Here is a 20983-nt window from a genome sequence, read left to right on the forward strand (position 1 = left end):
TTTTTTTGGGGTTTCAATATTTGAGTTTCGTTTCAAAGCAAAAATTTGACACAGAAACAAAAATTCCAGTTCTGACACGAAACGTCATTTCTATAATAGAATAACTATTAAATGTAGCTAAAAATATTTTTTATATATATCATAATTTAGGGGAAAAAAATTTATGCCACCAAAAAAAACAGAAACATGTATAAAATGTAAATTAACATAAGTATTTTGTGAGAACAAAAAAGAAAATGTACTTGTAGCTCATAAACATTTGTAGGAACAGAAATGTTACCAAACGGGGCTTACAGGCCTAAAAGGTATTTTTACAGTAATGAAGAAAAGAAAAGGCGCCCGCCCACTCGCAGCCGCAGGCCCTACTTATTTGCCACTCTCTGACTACACAAATACTCAATAGCAATAGCTTCTCCGATTTAATTTTCAGAGTGGAACACTCCTCTCTCCATCCAGCAAGAGATTGAGGGCTTCAGGCGGCGCTTTAATTACGTTGAATCTGCAAAGGTGATCCGCAAACCTCAAATAAAGTCATTCGGTTCTCTTCTTTGTCGAGCAATTTTGGTAAATTTTTTGCCTTGATTGAATTTTCCTAGCTCATGAGAGGATTTTGTGTTGGAATCTCCACATGCAGTTCGGAGAAAAATGTCTTTGATGCAGCTTTCAGCTTCGATATCTTCGTCTTCTTCTTCTTTCTTAGGTCAAGGCAGCATTAGTTCCAGGTTCTTATCCGATTTAAATCATTCTCAAAGGAGGAAGTAACCAGCTCTTTCTCACATTATTTTTTTTTGGTTTTTGTATGCGCATTTTGGAAGATTAAGTGAGATTTAATTAATTGTTGTGTGAATGCAGAAATCAAAAGGATTCATTTGATGCGAAAAAGAGTGGGACTTGCGTATGCGTCGCGACTCCTCCTACTAAGAAGACTGGTATGTTTCTCTTTGTTTCCCCCTCTAATTCTTTTCAAATTTTGAATTTTCTGTGTGGGAATCGGTATATGGTTTTTGGGGTTGAATAAATTTGAGTTTCGGAGTATTTGAAGCTTCTTCTTAATAGGTCGACACATTTTACATAAACTGGTCCTATATGCTAGCTTAGGGTGCATGAATATAGTTGATAATGCAATTGATGGATTGCTAGGATTGATAATAATGCGTGAGTTAAACAACACTGCTTCTGCTTTTGATGATGCGAAAAACTGGACAATGGTGCGATGGTGGGACTCACCTTGGTGTTCTGCTATCGGCTTAGGGACACATGTTGGGCGATGAGTTGGAGCTGCAACGTTCATGTATCATATGTTGATGCAGTAGTTTCTATGCACAAAATAATTCTTACTAAATCAATACATTTGTTTCGAATAAGTTAATCAGTGAATACATGCTGAAGCATTCATTCAGTATTCTTAGTTTTGAACTATTTGTCCCAAATTCTTATTATAGGGCTTGTCCCAAGTATGACCTCAGATAGAGCCGTTTGGAGGCATGGATCTATGTAACCGACCCCATTGAACTGAGATTTTCCTGACTGGCTGGTGTTGTTCTCTTTTCCTTTCACTATCACTTTTCATTTTTTATTATTGCGCTGATTTATGTAGCCTTCCCCCATTAAGTTGGGATATGGCTGAGTGTGTTGTCTAAATATGCAATATCATAAACTGCGGTTTCTTCACTGATGGCATTTATTTCAGAGGATGTTTCAATCCTATATAGTCATGATACAACAAATGCTATGTTTGTGTGAACATCAGAAAAAATCTATTATACTACTTAGCTGTGCTCTACAAAGTTAATCGCGCCCACCCCCCCCCCAAAAAAAAAAGAAGAAGAAAAAAAAGTAAGGCTAAGCTTTAGGGCACTCTTTTGGATATTTTACAATTTGTGCTACTTCTGCTGTGTAGCTACTTCAGGTAATTATGCTGTTCTCTGGAAAACTCTCTCTCTCTCTCTTTCTAAATTATTTAACTATAAAGGATACCAACGGTGCTGCTGTTTATTGTGAAGCTTACAAGACGAAGGTCTCTCGCAATGCTAACATGGCAAAACTTCAAGCTGGTTATCTTTTCCCAGAGGTTTGTGACTAGCACTGACAGCTAGTATTGTTATGATGTTTCATTGATAATAATTGCTAGATGTTGTTTACTTGAATTTCGGTTCCAATGATTTTTCTAAGTAGGATACTGTACCTGATGGCTGCCTGGACAAAACTTCATGCTGAACAACAGTTACTATTTGAAATTCTTGGGCTGGGTCCTGGGGTTACTGTAGCCTCTAGGTGGAGAGAGGAGTCTATTTATGTGTTAACCTGGATTACTTTCTCACATGGACTTGAGAAACATGATTTTACTTGGTGATTTATGAATGAAAATTAGTTTATATGGCTCAAAGATTAAAGCTTAGGTTCTTTCAGACCTGAAGCACACTTTTAGGGGTGCAATTTTTTTTTCCTCATAAAAATACTTCTTCAAATTGGTACAATGCTTCCATTGGACTTGTAAAATTGTCCATAATGTTGCATCCTAAGAAAACAGTATTCATATTTGTTCCTGCCATGTAGTTTTGGCTGCTTAAGCTAGATTTTGAGATTCCTTGCAATTTATTTTTCAAACGTAGGTAGAAAATTGAAAATAAGTGTTTTATTCAGTATTTTTATTCAATGTCTATAGGACTGTCGTACGACTAGCTATGATGTATGGGGTGGAATGTTGGGCATTTAAGAAGTGCCATATAGATATGCTAGGTGTAGCGGAGATGAGGATGTTGAGATGGATGTGCAGCAAAACTAGGAAGGATAATGTAAAGAATAACCATGTTAGAGTTGATTTGGGAGTTACCTTGATTCATGAAAAGCTCTGAGAAAACTTTTGAGGTGGCATGACCATGTTCAACAGAGACTTTGGGAAGCATGGCCATGTTCGATGGAGACCTTGGGATGCACCTGTAAGGAGTAGTGACTTGATTCAGATTGAAGGATCTAAAAGAGCTAGGGGTAGGCCTAAAATGACCATAGAGCAGGAGTGAGGAAACACATGCATAGTTTAGGTCTTGTCCTAGGTATCACATCAAATAGAGCTGATTGGAGGGCAAGCATCTATGTAGTTGACTCCATTTAGGTGGGATTTTTTTGAGTTCTTTCAGCTGTGTTCCTTTATTTTTACTTTTTCTATTGCTATTTTGCCTTTTCATGGATCATGTAACTGACCCCATCTAGTTGGGATAAGGCTGAGTTGTTTTTGTTGTTGGATTCAGTGTGTTAGAAAATAAACTACATAGCACCAGGAGGCACCTAAAAGCCCTCTGGGGAAAAAAGGTCCCTCCAATGAATTCAGTGTCAGACCATGAAATTTCTCCATCATGATTAATAAGCAGATCCAGATACAAAATAAAGACAGGGACATAGTTTAAACTATAAAGGCTGCTTTTTTTGTTTCTAACATGATTCTGACTAGAATTGCTTTGGAGAATCAAAAGCCCCTCAGAACAACCTGGAGAATTGATACAAAATGTGCCCTTGAACCATCTTTGGTTTTCCTTTTTGTTTCTTCATTTTTTATTTGTAGACAATTGGCGGATTGCTTTTTCACTTTATATATATTTATATTATATTTTTTTTAAAGTCTGCCTGTTCATGCTGCCTGACACTTTAAGTTGATATTTTCTTTATGTAGGTATTATTTATTTAACTTATATATTATTAATAGTGAATCTTTAGTTGTCTTTTTATTCTTTTCCTGAAATTAGGTTGCCAGAAGGAAGGCACAACACATGTTGAAATACCCTGATGCACAGGTCATAAGCCTTGGAATTGGTGACACAACGGAGCCTATTCCAGAACTCATAACATCTGCTATGGCAAAGGTAATGCTTACCTTTTTTGAAGACAACATCTCACTCTCTCAATTTTGGGGTCAGGAATGTGAGATAGCTATCTTATTAGGTGGAAATACCATAATACAGATTTTGTTCCCTCGTTTCATGTACATTCATAAAATTCATCTTTATTTGGAAATAGATAATTTTCTTTCTCCTTTCTAAATTTTTGAGGGGGGTGTGTTAGGGAGGAAGGGGTTGAATTTGCTAAGCCTCTGGTATGATGCATTTGTATGATGACAGTTTCTTCATCTGAGTCTCTTGCTAATTTCTCTCCCTATTGGCTCTTCTTTTTAGCTTTTTCTTTCTTTACTGGACTTCTGTCTCCCTCAGTAGTTAGTATAATTCTTCTATGTATTTTTAGGGTATTATGTTGAGTTTCTGATTAAAAATTAAAGTTCCAAGGAAATTTTTATTTATCATCACAAATTTCAATTTGGTCTACTTTGTCACTAGTTGTTAAGACATAGGTTCTTACCATGAGTATTGTAGTTCAAAGGGTAATATGGTAGTCAAATTGATGCCTGCATATGATTGACATTTCGAACATCATCCACTGTATTTTAGTTGTTTATATTTTAATGATATTTGGCAAACTGTGTATTAAGATTATGCCATTTGGAAGTGTTGCAAAAACATGTTTAAACACACAAAAATCTTTGAACAGGCTGTTCATTCACTTTTGAGGATCAATAATGTTAAAGAAAACAAAATGAATTTTCTGGGCTTCATCAGAGAAGTGCCTTGAGAATGGATGTGTTTTAGAATGTTGCCTTTACTGCTGACTTGTTTTCCCTGGATTATGGAAAACAATGTACCCAACATGCTCCCCTTGTAATGTTGCATCTGCTTTATAAGTTCAATAGGGATTTTCTGAATGTGTTCTTATTTTCTATTCAAATCATTTTGATTTTTGCAGAAAGCACACGGCCTGTCAACTTTAGAGGGTTACAGCGGTTATGGACCTGAGCAAGGTGACAGAGTATGTAGCAAGTTTCTTGCAGCTTTCCTGTTCATAAATGCCAAAGCTTATTAGTAAATTCTTGGATTCTCCGTCCAATTCACAATAGTTAGAAATTTTTGAAACATTGAAACTTGTGTGTGTGTGTGTGTGTGTGTGTGTGTGTGTGTGATTGTATCTCAAGTTTATCACAATCCTGAGATAATCCTTGAAATTCCATAACTGACACCTTGTTTTTCTCTGTAGCAATTGCGGGCTGCAATTGCATCAACATTTTATAGCGATCTTGGGATAGATGAAAGTGATATATTTGTATCAGATGGTGCAAAATGTGACATATCTCGTCTTCAGGTTTGTTTTAGTTTCTCTTAATCTTAATTATTGCTGCAATATAGATACGTTTTAAAATAACCATAAGAGAAGTGGTGAGGAAGGACATGTCTAGCTTAGGGCTGGAATCTTGTATGGCTTTGAATAGAGCTGATTGGAGAAATAGGATCCATGTAGCCGACCCCATTTAGTTGGGATAATGTTGAGTTGAGTTGAGTATACAAACTTTACACCCTTCTATGCATATAAATAAATGTCACGTTGAACTTTACATGGGTGTTTTGCTCGGTAGGCTTGGTTATATTTACACATCACGGTAATGCTTTCTAGGTTGGATTATATTGGATGTTTCAGTTTATTAAGGAAACTTTGGTTATTACCTGATCAAGACAATTTGATCTTCCTTTCTGGCAGATTCTTTTTGGCTCTGATGTGACGGTGGCGGTTCAAGACCCATCATACCCGGTAATGTCTTGCAGTGTATTTTCTGCAAACCCATTTGCAAATACATATATACAATTTTAAAATTTATCCTACAACTGTATTAACTCAATTTTTTTTCCTGGAATTTCTTTAATAGATTGGAAGTTTTTTTAAAAAAATATTTTGCAATTTTCAAGAATTATTTCTTTTTAGGTTTTGTTTTGATTTGAGTTTTCCTTCATGGCCATAGCTCAAGCAAGTTCTGCTTTCCAGAGACACATGCAATAGTGACAAGGGCAGTATCTATACCCTTAACACGAAAATTGATTGAAAATAATATTTCAATGGACTTGGTCCTTGGGTCCTAAACTCCATGCTTTGCGCCAAGGATTCTCCTTTTAATTTGCTTTCTATCCGACCATCTATTTTCTCCCAAAATAATTAGAGTTAAGTTACTGCCTGCTTGATTTTTCTTGCAGCCATGGGTGATGACTAGGCCTTCTGCTAACATCTGTGCAATGTATTGTATTGTTAAGCACTGACCAACTGTTGCGTTGCTTCCAAAGTACAACCCCCCCCCCCCCAAAACAAAAAAAAAAAATCTTGGGCTTTGAACTCATGAGGGTAGGGTCTTAGCCTTTTGTAGGGCTGTCATGGCAGATCAGATCCTCTGGATTATCCAAATGTGCAGTTCCCTGCCAATATCAGCCTATTGCCTGTTCCTTTTTTGTTTTTGGGGGTTGGGGGGGGGGATGTAGGGGGTGTTAGATAATCAGCCCCTTGCCTGCATAGTTGGCACAGCATCTAGGCGACCCCCAAGGCGTTGGAGAGGGTCCAAAAGCAAGATGACACCAACAAGGCGACTTAGGTGCCTGGACACGGTGACGCCTTGACAACTATGCTTGCCTGTAATTGTTTGAACTTTTTTTTCTGTAAATGTTAGCTTTCCAATGTTGCTTGTTTTCCGTACACAAACATGGCTACAGTAACTGACTTTCATTAGCACATGGTATAGGACTTGGGCTGAAATGGAATTCTTAACTTGTAGGCAATCAACTCAACTGAATTGGAATGACTTCAGAAGAACAACGTTGCCTAGCAGTCACAATAGCCAATCTCTCTCTCTTGCGCAGTACCTTAAAGTGTAGCTGCGCAATTCAATTTTTTTGTGCTGAAACCCTGGTGGATGTATATCCTTTGCATGTTATAAATGGAAGGAGATGATTCATGGTATAGGTTACCTTTTCATGTTCTTGAAATCAGTGGCTCTTTGGATTTGGGCATTTCCAGTGGTTTTGTGCTCCGATGGGTTCCTCAAATTGAGCGCAAGATTCATCTGAATATGCCCCTCCAATGAATAGTTGTCAAGGCGACCCTAGGCATTGAAGGGACGGGAGGCAACTAGGTGACAAGGCGCTCTCCTAGGTTTACAATATATGTAATGTAACAATGAAAATATTATATAATTATGCTTATATGCAGTATATAAGCCGTATCAATGCAGTATAATATAATTATGCTATTATCTAATGAGAAAATAAAGCAATAAACATAAATCAATGTAAACTCATGAAGTGTCAAAAGACTGATATAATACAAGGCTACAAGGCGGTTGCCTTTCTTGCATCAAACAAGGCATTCTGTCACCTTGGACCCAAGACAGTGACAGGACACCTAGGTGATGCCTTGACAACTATGTCCCATGAATCTATTTCTTTAAGGACCTTCAAATGGGTGGGCTTAGGATCTTCTAATCGGCTGATTTCTGGGTAGGAGAATCTCCTAGATATTGCGTGGTCTCTAGCACCTGCATTCTTCTCATGTTGATTTCTGTTGTGTTCACAGGCATATGTAGACTCAAGTGTGATTATGGGCCAGACTGGCCTGTTCCAGAAGGATGTTGAGAAGTATCAAAACATTGCATACATGAGGTGTTCTCCGGAGAACGGCTTCTTCCCTGATTTATCAATTGTTCCTCGAACAGATACCATCTTCTTCTGTTCACCAAACAATCCTACTGGTTATGCTGCAACAAGAGAGCAGCTGACGCGACTGGTACAGTTTGCCAAGGACAATGGATCAATAATAGTCTATGATTCTGCATATTCATTGTATATGTCAGACGACAGCCCTCAGTCTATATTCGAAATTCCTGGAGCAAAAGAGGTAAACTGGAAAATGCTTACTAAACTTTCCTCCCTACTATTCCTCGTGTTTGTTTGTTTATTTTAGTCAATTTGCACTTTGCATGAAAAATGTTTCCAGAAACCATAGAATATAATGGGTTTGCTGGGGTAGGTTGACAGTTTAATCTATCAAACCTGCCTTAAGTGGTAAAGGGGGTGAATGTCAACCAACTTGTCACTACCTGCTAGGATGATCAATCTTCCACCTAGGCTCATTCACCACAATGTCCACTTATCTTTTGGGATGATTCAAACGTAAGTGTTTTCCCTGGATGACCCCCTTATAAATGCTTTCTTTCATAGTGTATTATTAGGATGACCTGATCAGGTTATCCTGAAGGTTCAAAGCATATCTTGTGCAAGACAGGGAACGGTTGTAGAATGCCTGTATGTGCTGTAGATGTTTTCACCAGCATTCATCCTTCCCTCCTCCAGACGTAATTATGCCTTGAAGACCTTTTGATCATTAACATGAGATCAATTTTTACAGGTTGCACTTGAGACTTCATCATTTTCAAAGTTTATTGGATTCACTGGTGTGCGTCTCGGTTGGACTGTGGTTCCTAAAGAGCTAGTCTTTTCTGATGGATATCCTGTTGCCAAGGATTTCAACCGCATTGTCTGCACTTGCTTCAATGGTGCATCAATTATTCCTCAAGCTGGTGGACTGTCTGCCCTTTCTCCTGAAGGTCTTAAAGTAAGTTATTGCGGTCATTGTTCCCATTCCATTTAATTTGACATCTCTTCACTTTGTAATGGATTCCCTTTCCCGCAGGAAATGCATGGTGCGATTGGTTTCTACAAGGAGAACACCGAAATAATAGTGGATACATTCAACTCCCTTGGTTTTAATGTCTATGGGGGGAAAAATGCTCCATATGTCTGGGTCCACTTCCCTGGTCAAAGCTCATGGGATGTATTTGCAGAGATTCTTGAGAAGACCCATGTGGTGACAACTCCAGGCAGTGGTTTTGGCCCTGGAGGTGAGGGCTTCATCAGGGTTAGTGCCTTTGGTCACAGGGCCAACATTTTAGAAGCCTGTAAAAGATTCAAGCAGCTTTACAAGTGAGCCCCAGTTGTGCTTGATGGAAGTGTTATATTGGGATGGAGCTAATAGTCTTCATTTGTCTGTTTTTGTTCTCTCTTGACAGTTTCTTCTTCTAATTAATACTGCTGGTAAAGTATTTCCTTATTATTTTTCTAGTGTACAATAGTAAAAATGTTTGCTAGAAATTAGGTGCTATAAAGACCTGGATATACTCTCCCAATATGGATAAGAATAATCATAATATCTACTAAATTTTACACCAAAAAAGGGGTTCGTTAGAAACATGTCTATATCTTTCGCTTGACAGGTTTGATGGGGTTGAAATTTTGTGAACAAGTAGATCTCAAGGTTTCCTGCTTAGATGTAAATGTCAGCCCAAATCGAGTATGCAAACTAGTAAAAATAGCATTGAAAAATCAAGACAGATCTAGTAGTGCTCAAAGAGCCGGTAGGTGTGTATATGTGTAAGGATATACACTGGAATGCATGCCAATACACGAGTGCATTGGATTAATTTAGGCTTTAAAATTTTATATGAGGTTTTAAATGTCCTCTCTGTATCGCTCGTGACATCTACCAATGGACAATAATGAAGAAGGGAAGTCTCTAAGAATGACATCTTTTTGGCCTTCAATATCTTTAGCTGAATCTCTTGTCGATCCAAAAAAATAATATATATCTTCAGCTGAATCCAGCTAGTATAGAAGATTTAGGTTAAAAAGAAATTCATTTAAACCAAGCAAAATGGCTGTCCTTGGTAACAGAAAATTACAACTATTTTCCCTCTCTATTAGCCATTTAGAATAGAAAGATTAGTCCATGAGTTTTGCTTCTTGTATAAACATAAAATGAATCAACTATTCACCCAGGAATAAATCATGAAAATCAACAAAACTAAACATTAACAACGTCAAAATCTTACTGAAAGATTGTGACTCATTGTCTACTTTTGTTTAGGAAATGCTGAATCTTCTTCATCACTCGGTTCTGAATTTCCACTTTAGATCCTTGGTCTGTCAAACTAGAAAATAGAACTCAAGGCTGTCTATATGATGTACAGTATCCAGATCCAATTTTCAGGTTCCCAAATATGCCTAAAATTCTCAAACCACAACGCAGTAGATCCATTAGCACCCAAGTTTTGGTACAAATCCCTTCTTTTTTTCCCCCTATTTTGGATAACAGTACAAGTCCCATTATACCCTGATTACTTGTCGAATTTGAACTCGATTCAAAAGTTGGCTTATGACTACAAAGCTTTGAAGATTCGTTACATTTTGCCAACAAATGAAAAACTAAAAATACGACGAAATAATACCAATACATTGGTTGTAAATGATCAAGTTATAAGATACATAGTGACAAATGGCCAATCTAAACCAAGCCCTTCCTATTCAATGGTTGCATTTGCCAAATCAGCCTTCCATGTGGCACATTAGGTGGTCAGCGCATGAAAGTTTCTATGGATAAACTGACAGCAGGAAATTTTACCTTCTTTCAGTGATGATTTTAGGAAAAGGAGGTGTGTACATCGCTCTCACATCCTCCTCCTGACACACACTCTCCTTCATGACCATATACAAACGGTGAAGCACTCTCTCTCATGCGCCCATTGGGTTGGCATGATAGAATCCAATACATGCGAGCCGCGTGTCAATCCCCTCCCAAATGATTTTATTACTGCACATACTGTATTGGAAAATAATTATGGGGTTCACTTGAAAGTTGAACTCACACAACCAGAACATGACTGAAGCCATGAAGGTTCTGTTCAGATCCAGTACCCATTTGTCTGCACTGACCACCACTCTGAAACCAAACTTAATCTGCTTGGCAACCATGCTTACATGATCATATGGTACTGCAAATCCAGCATTCAAAGTTCTATTCATAACATGCATTAACCTATTGAGAACATTATTACAATGATAAGGAGTTTATGGATGAGTTTTCCGACATCAATGGCACCAATCAGAAATCGACAATTAGCTCTTCAAGTCCACCCACCACCACCACTGACTTTTTCTTTGATCATCAAGCAACACAGAATAGTCACAAGTGAAAAACTACAAGAACACAAATAAATAGACAGAGGCCTAAGGTATGGAAAGGAGATTTCTACTACTGACAGAAGCCCGTTCCTAATTTTCAAGGATCTTGAGTTCTTCCTCCCCCCCACCCTTCTTTCCTATTTCCCTTTTTTTTTTTTTTTTTTTTTACCTTAAACAGAAAGAAATAAAAATGAATACATACAAATGATTTCACATCATGGTTCCAGCTTTAAGGAAACAACCCGAGAGTGTCTGTTGCGCTTTGCCGCTTTAACGAAGATTACTGAGAGGCAGGATGGAGCCCACCATGGACGACGGACCTCTTGCTCCCCTTTTAAGCAAGCCACTGCAGTTAAAACACTTGGTATTAAACAAGAATACTATGACATACCCAGGGATGGAATGTCATCCTTCCTTGGTAAGGAACACATGGTGGACTCAGAGAGACATTCTGCAGCCCTACATTCTCTTTTAACTCAGTTTGGTCCAGCCTCACAAGACAGATTATCAAGTTTCCATTATAAACCTGTCATTTAATGGATGGAAGGATAAAAACATCATTGGTTCTGATAGATTATCCTAAATAATATAACTGGAAACTCTTCCTCAAAGGAGAAGGTTTAAATGCACCGGTGGCTTCATATCTAATAGTCATGATAGAAGCCTCATCCCAAAACTGACTTTAAACAGAAAATATTCCCAATCAAGGGTATTTTCCCAATAGACCATAGGATGGTCTGCCTATTGGTACAAGCTTCTGTTATCACCATTTGGTAAATCACCAAGTGAACCACCAATGACTGAATGCATACCATGGCTTGTGTGTGTGTGTGTGTGTGTGTGTGTGTGTGAGAGAGAGAGAGAGAGAGAGAGAGAGAGAGAGAACCCTTAATGCGTCTAAGTTCTTTGCACAGCGTGATAAAGTCTCCCCATTTCATGTGGCATCGCCTTATAAACCTGAGAATCTGCTCAGTTGTGAACATGGACAAGCTCTCCAAGTATTCTCCATTGACACCATTATCTTCAAAAACTTGGCGATAGCTACCAAGATTTATCTCTTCCAACCACAACCCAACATCCTGAAAAAACGTATTTCCCAATGTTGGGTCATTCTATCAAAATTTCATTTTTGCCATCCTAACAATGAAATTAACATAATGTGAAAATGCGTTGCAATGTTTTAGGGTTGCTACAATGGTCTCCAGTTCCATCACCAATATAAACCTAGCAGTTCAGGTGGTTGAACCGTTGAATGGGACAATTCAGCCTATCTCCTCCTCATTGACCAGCTCTTCCCACCATCAACCATGCAAGCCTTCAGTTTAATCACCCAGCCCATCTCGTCACAATGCTACTATGTGACCATACTTATTATTACCATTGTTGGATATATGGAGTTGATATCACAATTCATTCCAATCCAAACTTAAATTTTGTTTAACTTGACTCAGCCTTATCCAAGCTAAATGGGTTGGCCAAATGGATCCTTTTTTTCCATTCAGCTGTATTCAAAGTCACACCAGGAGAAACCTTTAAAATAGAAAGCTGGTGCCTAGAAGAATCCCATTGAAATGTTAATACCAGATAAGTGATATAACTAGTCGTGAGAAGATAGGAAGTATGTACATTTCCCTAAAAATCAGGATAAGGCAATTATCTGATGAGAAATTCATTCAGTAGCCCATATAGAAGGAACAGAAATTCAGGCTTCTATATAAGACAACTTTTAAGACAAAAAATCAAATAGAAAATATTTTGAGTCTTTGATGCAGGACAAAAGAACGGGGTTGAGCATGACAAATCTTGCGTTACTGCTTAATTGGTGAAATAGAAACTTTTAAGCCCCTGCTTATTTCTAGGTAAAATCCATGTAAAAGGAAAATAATCAGTACAAAAAGGTGGGATTTACTAGAAATTTTCATTTTACATGCTATTTACGGAGAATAAGAACCCCCCAATACCCCCCCCCAAAAAAACCCTTATTATCATGATGGATTGTCAACAACTGGATCTAGACACCAAAGGCAAATCAGATCCACATTCAACATTATTTTAATGTTGGCTACGATGGATAGGAATGACCAGGTTAAACCGGATTTAGGAGTTGCCCCTATCCAAGATAAGCTCAGAGAATGTCGGCTACGATGGTTTGGGCATGTCCAAAGGAGGCCCTTGGATGCCCCAGTACAGAGGAGTGACCAGATGCAGATGAATGGAGATAAAAGGACTAGGGGCAGGCCAAAATTGACCATTGATGAGTTAATTAGTAGAGACATGCAAAAGTTAAGTCTTAATCCAAGTATGACATCTAATAGAGCTGCCTGGAGGGCTAGGATTCGAGTTGCAGACGGGTCGTGAGTGGGATGCCCCAAAGAGTTTTTTTTTTTCCATATACTTGCGGATCCATGTAGCCGTCCCCATTTAGTTGGGATAAGGCTAAGCTTTGTTGTTGTTGTTGTTGGCTATTCAACATTATTTTAAGTGGCACATCAAGGTAGAAGCTCAGATAAACGCTACCTCCAAATATGCATTCAACATTATTTTAAGTGGCACATCAGGAATAACTCATCTGACCACAAAGATGGAGTTCCTGGTGTCCATAAATTCAGTGTATATGCACTAAAGCCCGAAACATAAAGTGGTATGGCACTTGCTAGGTTTCAGTAGAATTTTAGGTTTATTCTAAACCCTATTTCAGCAAATGCAATATGACATCAGTTTACGGGAACCCCTTGGTTAGGATGGCAACCATTCAGGCAGGAAGTGTTAGGGGCTCACATGCGTGCTATATCCCAACACAGACCAGCCCAATCATTAAAAAGGCAGGGGCATGTCCTGCACATTATATTCAGGTGGGTTCAAGTGTCCTGCATAGAGATTAACAATAAGTAATAAATAATTTGATTTGATAAAATTATTAATGGCCAACTGGAAGGCTCAGTAGGTCAGGACAGGTTTTTGGTGGGCAACCAGTTGATCTAGGTGGTTCGAGGACGAGACTGAAGGAAGCGAAAACTCATTCATTCAGAGACAATGCCTGAGCACAGCCAATGTAATAGAGCCAGGTTCAGACAGACTGAGAATTGCCACCCCTACTTGCAATTGTCCAACATTACGGGAAGCAAAAACTGGTTATATGCCAATAGACTAAATTTTTGGAAAGGAAAAATATAATACGAGTTAAGTTCAAGAATAGTTTGGAATACTCACTGACAGAAGTTAATATGGCCGGATAAAAAAATAATCAAATTTATTGATGTCTTTCAATAGATACTTATTTTAAAATATGAAAAAAGCACATGAATCACTCAGAATTTTTTTTAACTAAGGTCAGGACTGACCCAGCCCCTTGTGCCCAACCCCACATCCCAAGAAAAGGGTCCACTGCAGAAATGTTTTCACATCTTTTGTAATTTTTATTCTAGTTTGATTGTCCATTAAGTTCCATAATCTTCCAAGTCTCTATTATGGAAGACCCTGCCTAGTACTCACATCTTGTTTTGGATGAACTATGAAGAAATTCACTGCCACTTGTTTGCTCTCTCAAGAATTAACACATAGCTCTTTCTTTCTTTGTTATTTAATTATTTTTCTTGTTCTTCATTTTTATTGAGCTTGCATAAGAGAAAACTTAAGGTAAAATAAAACTCAACCCAGCAAGTACCATAAGCGCTCTCCATGTCATGCTATTCTAAATCAACACCAAAGTTAATGAACAATACAAATTAATTCAATCATTCTGGAGACATAAGTTCACTGGACACCCTAATGCAAAGAGCATAAAACCCTATGCAAGGCAACAAACTTGGGTATTTGGGACCAGATATTGTTTATTCTATTTTTCTCTAACTGGATAGTTTTATTATTTTGGGTCTAATACAGTTTTCGGAGTTGAACTCGAATCTAGTCAATTTTCATTCATTTCTCAAGGTTATCAGTTTTAATCTTGTTATTGGTTTCTGTTGCCACTATTTTGTTTCTAAAAGTTTAAATGATTTCTGGCATTATTTTGCTTGACGAAAGATATTTCCAATAAATAAAGGCTATTTGGCAATCAAAAAAAAGGAAACTCTTCCTCTCATCAAACCCATGAGATAGATTTGACCACTACCTCTTTTTCTCTACGACCACTGCTCACTTACCCGGCCAAAATGAGGGAAGGAAATATACTCTGTGAAAGGTTACCTTTGCCTAAAGTCCCAACACCAATGAAACAGTTTTGTTTCCCTTATCTAAGTAAGCTCACCCATCAGTGGAAAGAGAGATTGTATTTCTATGAGCTGAGCTGCTCGAACAAGAATGACCTAAGCCTTGGTCATATCTACTTTTACATTCCCTTTTCTCTCTTCATTCTTCTTTCTATTTTTCCTTTGATTTCTGCACCGATACACTGTTTCAATGAATGATTGTTGCTGCTGTTCAATGTCAAACTGTGGTTTCATCTATGGACATTGAATAGGATCCCGAGTCTGCAACTGCGCATGACAATACAAATTCATGAGTGAGCAGTATTTTCCCTTAATATTACCTGTGATAGATTCTTTGAGACCTCTTCATTGATTCCTATGTTGATTTTTCTTGAAAATTAATCATGGTCACTAGGATAAAAATTTTCAGAACGGCCTCATCAAGATAGCCGAAATATCTACCATGCTGCAGATTGGATGGGCCCAAGCAGAGTTTGCTAAGGATTGTGGGAGAGTGCACAATGGTGGTCAAAGTACTAGGTGTGCATGGACATACGTGGAGGATGCATGCCAATACAGAAGAGGGTAATTGACTGAATCAGGCTCTGAATTTTGACATGAAGCTAATCCAGACCATGCAGTATCCATCCAAACAATAAGAATTGCTTAGCATCATCCCACATGGCACAATGGGGATGGATGCTTTGATAATGAGTTTTTTTTTTTTTTTCATATACTTCTGAAAATTTCTGCTATTTCTTATTCTATGACTTGGATCTATTGAAGCAAAGATTGGCATGTCAAATTACTGTTCTTAAAATCTCATCCATGAACCTAAGTTGTCTTACTTGTCCAAAAAGATAATTGAGTGGCCATAAGTTGGTAGGAAGCTAATATGGATCGAAGGCATAGCCTAGTCCCCACTAAAAACCAGAACCCCAACTAACCCACCAAAGACGCAACAATTTTCTCCATTTCGGTTGTTAGAATAATTAGGGAAAGGAAATTTCCCTCCTATGTGGTTACTGAAGTTCAGCCTTTACAGCTGTTCCATGAAATGACTACAGGAGATGAAAGCAATAACTAAATTAAAAGAGACATAGCGACCGACACTCAACAGAGCATCCATATCAATAAGATTTGCTTTGACTTCAAATTTACTCACTATACGATAATCTAAATCATAATAAAATATCAAAAAAGCAGAAGATTTACTTAGAGAAGCTAACAACTTGAGATCTCCCCGTTCCAAAAATCGATCCTCTCTATGAGTAGTTTGAACGCCAAAGTACATGATTAACGAAGATCCACTTACACTCTAATGGCTCGCATCGGAATCAATCAATTAAAAAGAAAGAAATAATTTGGCAAAAAGGGTCATGATCTTCATACCTCAACAGTCCATATGAAGAAGTCCAGAGGCTCCGGTGACCGCCCTTTGTTCATTTCTCAAATCGACAGTCAATAACCTATGAAAAAGGGTTGAAATTGCTTTTCCTTGTCAGAAACAAGCTCCGAAAGAACAGAGATCAATAGAAAAAACTGAAATAAATTATGTGTTTCAAAGAAAATCAGTAATATACCGTCAAAATAACTTCTTAACTGAGAAAATTCTCTACATTTGAGACGTTTCCTGATATGGGTTATCCGCAGAGAGAGACTAAAGGGGAAGAAGAGAAGAGAAATGAGGTGAAGTGGAGACTGGAAAGCTTCTCTGCGGTTCTTGCACTTTGTGTACTCCCTACTCTCTCTCTCTCTCTCTCTCTCTCTAATGGATGGGGACGGAGGAGGGTCCACCACCGCCTATAATTTCAGGATCATGAGGGGTGTGGGTTTTGCAAGGATGCGTCAAGAATTGTAGTATTTGCGGAATTTTAGAGCATTGGCTGCTGTTAAATATCTATGGAAGATTTTGCTTTTTACCTTGAAGCTTCTGGTAACGTTCGTTTATCATCTCTCATTTGTCATCTACTCTTTTAGAGTTTTTTTTTTCTTTATTTTTTTTGGTTTAGAACTCTTTTTAGAGCAACTTAATTATTGATTTTATTCTGATTAATTGGTTCGATTTTGATTTCATTCAAGATATAAAAGTTAAGAATCAAAACCGAATCATTTATTAAATGATTTTAAACCCAAAACGAATTAATTAGTAAATAATTTATTGATTCTAGTTTAATCGATTCTAAGCATCTTAAAAAATGTATTATTCATATAGGACTCTTATATTTAAATAAATAAAAACTCACGTGAAAGAAAAATTACACTCAATCAAAGTGGCAATCATTTTTCCATTCATTGTATTCATCTAAATGTTCAAGCATATGCTTCAAATAAAGTAAGAAATAACGTAATGTCATAATTTATTTTTTACTAAAAAAAATAGGGTTCATCTATTTGTAACCGAGCATGTTACAAACAAAATATGTAACCAGACATTAAATACCCTATTACATAGTTTAGTTCAATTTTAATAGAGGGTAATTGACATAATTCTATAATATTAATTGACCACTATTAATTGATTTCTTTTTCCCAAATTCATCACTTTAGTTCAAGGGTATAATAGGAAATCCGACCCCAAGATCCCATCCCAATCATCTTCTTTATTCACTTTCCTGTTTTAACTTTTTCACCAAAAAAACAATGATATGCTTAACTCGTCATAGTAGTAAAATTAGAGACTGAACTTTCTTTGAAGGAGATCGAGAAAGCAATAGTTACACAAGAGAATCGTTGAGTTTGATTTCATATTGTGAGAGTTCAACCTATTAATAAGATCATGCATCATCCACGTGATTTTTCTTCTCGATTTCCCAATATCCAAATTCAATTTTAAAAAAATGATATTTAAATTTGATATCAAGGAAAGGATGTGTATGATAAGAAGATTGATTGTAACATTTTACCTATTTTAGATTAATGATATAAGCGAATTTAGATCTCTCACGTAACAATTATGAATTAGTGATATAAGTAGATTGCAATAAAAAAAAATGATTGATTGGTACCCCTTTCCTTATTAAATAAGATACCCAAAATACTTACTCCATTCAATCTACACATATTTTACTGCAAACCCAATACCACTTTTCACATAAGAATATAAACATCTCAATGATCCCGGCAATGCTAATTATAGGGATGAGCTGAATCATATAATATTGTGTTTTAACCAAGCCTAATCCAGCCCAACTCAAACCAGCTATGATTTTAACCATGATTTATATAATTTAATTTAGGGCTATCATCCTATCATTTTATTTGGAATAATTAAATCTAGGTCATGGTTTCTTATGCTTATAAATCAATATCTATGACAACTAATTCCAATCCAAATCAAACGATTAAGTGATCCAATTTTCAATTATTGGTGAAAGAACCAATCTGTTTGTGATAAGCAAAACTAATATTTAATTCACATGTAATTTATTATAGATTAGGAATGTGTTTGAAATTTAAAAATAATTTGAAGTTAAATTATAAATAAAGTCATTCATATGGTATAAAAAAACAAATAATTAAACATGTCCTAATGTGTAACTTACAATAAATTATTCTCCACTTGCGAAAAGTGAGTAACCAACACTCGCTCTATTGTTTTCATGACAGTAGATTTACCTTAATATTTATAAAATACAAACTTTTAATAATTTTTCATTCAATTCAGTAAAAGTGAAATGACAGTTTAATCCTTAAAGTGGAAAGAATATTGATTATCTACTAATGAACATAAAAGAGATGTTACAACTTATGTTGTAACAGCCAAAGTGACAAACTGATTAACCCAAAAAAATATATACTTACGACAAAAGTTTTTTGGTTGTGTATACAAAACTTGCCAACCTTATATATGATATTGCAGAAACTTTTTTATCATTTATTATCAACGCATTTCTTGCATTAATGTGTAATATGAATGGATCATGTGATACTATTAACCCATTTATTTGTCAAAAGTGTAGCCCACTTGAGTGGAACAAGTGGCTCAAATATATATAGATGAAAATTTATATTTTATAAGGAATAAATAAACTATTTTTATAAATGATAAAAAATAGTTTTATTACTTCTTTTTAAGCTTTATGTTGAGAATTGAATCACACTCTTGCTAATTTTAGTAAAAAATGAACATCAAGGCAGGTGCATATTTCTCTGTTGAGATAAGTTTTTGCAATATCATATATAATAAACATAAAAGAGATGTTACAACTTATGTTGTAACAGCTAAAGTGACAAACAGATTAACCCAAAAAAATATATACTTACGACAAAAGTTTTTTGGTTGTGTATACAAAACTTGCCAACCTTATATATGATATTGCAAAAACTTTTCCATCATTTATTATCAACGCATTTCTTGCATTAATGTGTAATATGAATGGATCATGTGATACTATTAACCCATTTATTTGTCAAAAGTGTAGCCCACTTGGGTGGAACAAGTGGCTCAAATATATATAGATGAAAATTTATATTTTATAAGGAATAAATAAACTATTTTTATAAATGATAAAAAATAGTTTTTACTTCATTTTAAGCTTTATGTTGAGAATTGAATCACACTCTTGCTAATTTCAGTAAAAAATGAACATCAAAGCATGTGCATATTTCTCTGTTGAGATAAGTGCATATTACTTTATGGCGTTGCCAACTCTTGTATCCTTACATTATATGTTGTTCACCATTATTTTTCATTATATATTATGAAAAGAAAATTTATAATTATATTTTAAATTATTTATGTCACATATACTTTTAACATATGAATAAGATAGGGTACGTCATTAAATTACGCCATTAACATTTTATGTTGGTCATGAGGCTAATCAATACTATGCGTATTACTACATCATCACTCTGCATGACACAACGCAGATGAGCTAAATTGATAAGCTTATAAATATAAACTACTCAAGTGTGTGTGTGTGTGTGTGTGTTTTTTCTTAATGAATAATAAAGGCAAAATTTCATAAGCAATGCAATTAATACATGTTTTCAAAGATCATTGTCATGAATGAGAAAAATTAACAAACATAGGTGTGTTCATTGGTAGAATTCTCATCAAATGAACATGATATATTGAGTGAAAAGTTAGTCACAAGTTGAGGAGAAAAATTAAAAGAGTACCACTAATCTCTATGATATGTGAAGTGGTCAAAATTATAACCCAAGTAGAAACATACAAAATTGGTGATCTTAACAGATTTTTTTATTTGATTACATAAAAAATTGTTAATTTCAAAATTGGTGATCTTAACGGTCATAGATCCCAATTCCAAGCATCGGATGGTTGATAGAGTCTCGAAACGCATCTTTAGATGCTCTCAGTCATCCAATAATTACTGCACCACTATATTCACTACAAAGAATAATCACTCCACCTGAATCCTCCCTCTTATGATAAGCTTAAGACCAAAATATAATCAAATTTGGATCGCTTACACCAACTCTTATCCACCATGGATGAATAGATTATGCTGTGTTGGTTCCCTTGTGGGTGGGGACCACTTACTACGCACATAATGAGAAATTTTGAATCATCATCAACGTCAACTAATTAAGGAGTTTTGAAAAAGAAATAAAAAAATTAATACTTTAACTTAAAAAATATATATTATTTTTAATAAGTTTTGTGGGGACCACCCTAGGCCCGGTGATACAAGTAATTGTTGTTAGCGGATATCCAGGATTGGAATCCCTCCTCTTCACATGGTGTGCTAGTTGTCTTGTCTTGTGTTCCCGCAGTTTATGAGTTTTGTGAAATTTTATTTATTTATTTATATATAAAAAAAAAAAAACTACACTTTACGTGGATGAAAGATGCCATAATTATTTTTAAAAATATTTATAATCTCTCCTCCTAACATATGTGGATCTCTTTCTTTTTAATGAAATATATTTATTTTCATAAGTCATTATTAGTTTGTG

At 36.1% G+C, this 20983-nt stretch overlaps 2 protein-coding genes across 4 annotated transcripts; one reads left to right on the forward strand and one right to left on the reverse strand.

Moving 5' to 3' along the window:
• The first annotated feature begins 345 nt into the window (after positions 1-345).
• Positions 346-8964, forward strand: LOC122067839 (LL-diaminopimelate aminotransferase, chloroplastic). Its single transcript, XM_042631691.1, has 11 exons — positions 346-507; positions 635-722; positions 853-929; positions 2004-2071; positions 3741-3857; positions 4789-4851; positions 5077-5181; positions 5575-5625; positions 7429-7749; positions 8260-8466; positions 8545-8964. The coding sequence occupies exons 2-11, from the start codon at positions 646-648 to the stop codon at positions 8836-8838; spliced, it is 1380 nt and encodes a 459-aa protein (XP_042487625.1). The 5' UTR covers positions 346-507; positions 635-645; the 3' UTR covers positions 8839-8964.
• Positions 8965-10673: 1709 nt separating this feature from the next.
• LOC122071008 lies at positions 10674-16894 on the reverse strand. 3 transcript variants are annotated; one of them, XM_042635287.1, is made up of 5 exons: positions 16639-16891; positions 16448-16524; positions 11755-11947; positions 11071-11214; positions 10674-10842 (listed from the first exon to the last, which is right to left on the reverse strand). In XM_042635287.1, exons 2-4 carry the CDS (start codon positions 16499-16501, stop codon positions 11084-11086), a joined length of 378 nt encoding a protein of 125 aa, XP_042491221.1. In that variant the 5' UTR covers positions 16502-16524; positions 16639-16891; the 3' UTR covers positions 10674-10842; positions 11071-11083. The 3 variants fall into 3 exon arrangements, with proteins under 3 accessions (XP_042491221.1, XP_042491228.1, XP_042491216.1); XM_042635294.1 differs by having other exon boundaries at positions 10674-11214; positions 16659-16894; XM_042635282.1 differs by having other exon boundaries at positions 10674-11214; positions 16639-16890.
• Between the last annotated feature and the right edge of the window lie 4089 nt (positions 16895-20983).

This window comes from Macadamia integrifolia, chromosome 2, assembly GCF_013358625.1.
Source record: "Macadamia integrifolia cultivar HAES 741 chromosome 2, SCU_Mint_v3, whole genome shotgun sequence".
Classification (NCBI taxonomy): domain Eukaryota; kingdom Viridiplantae; phylum Streptophyta; class Magnoliopsida; order Proteales; family Proteaceae; genus Macadamia; species Macadamia integrifolia.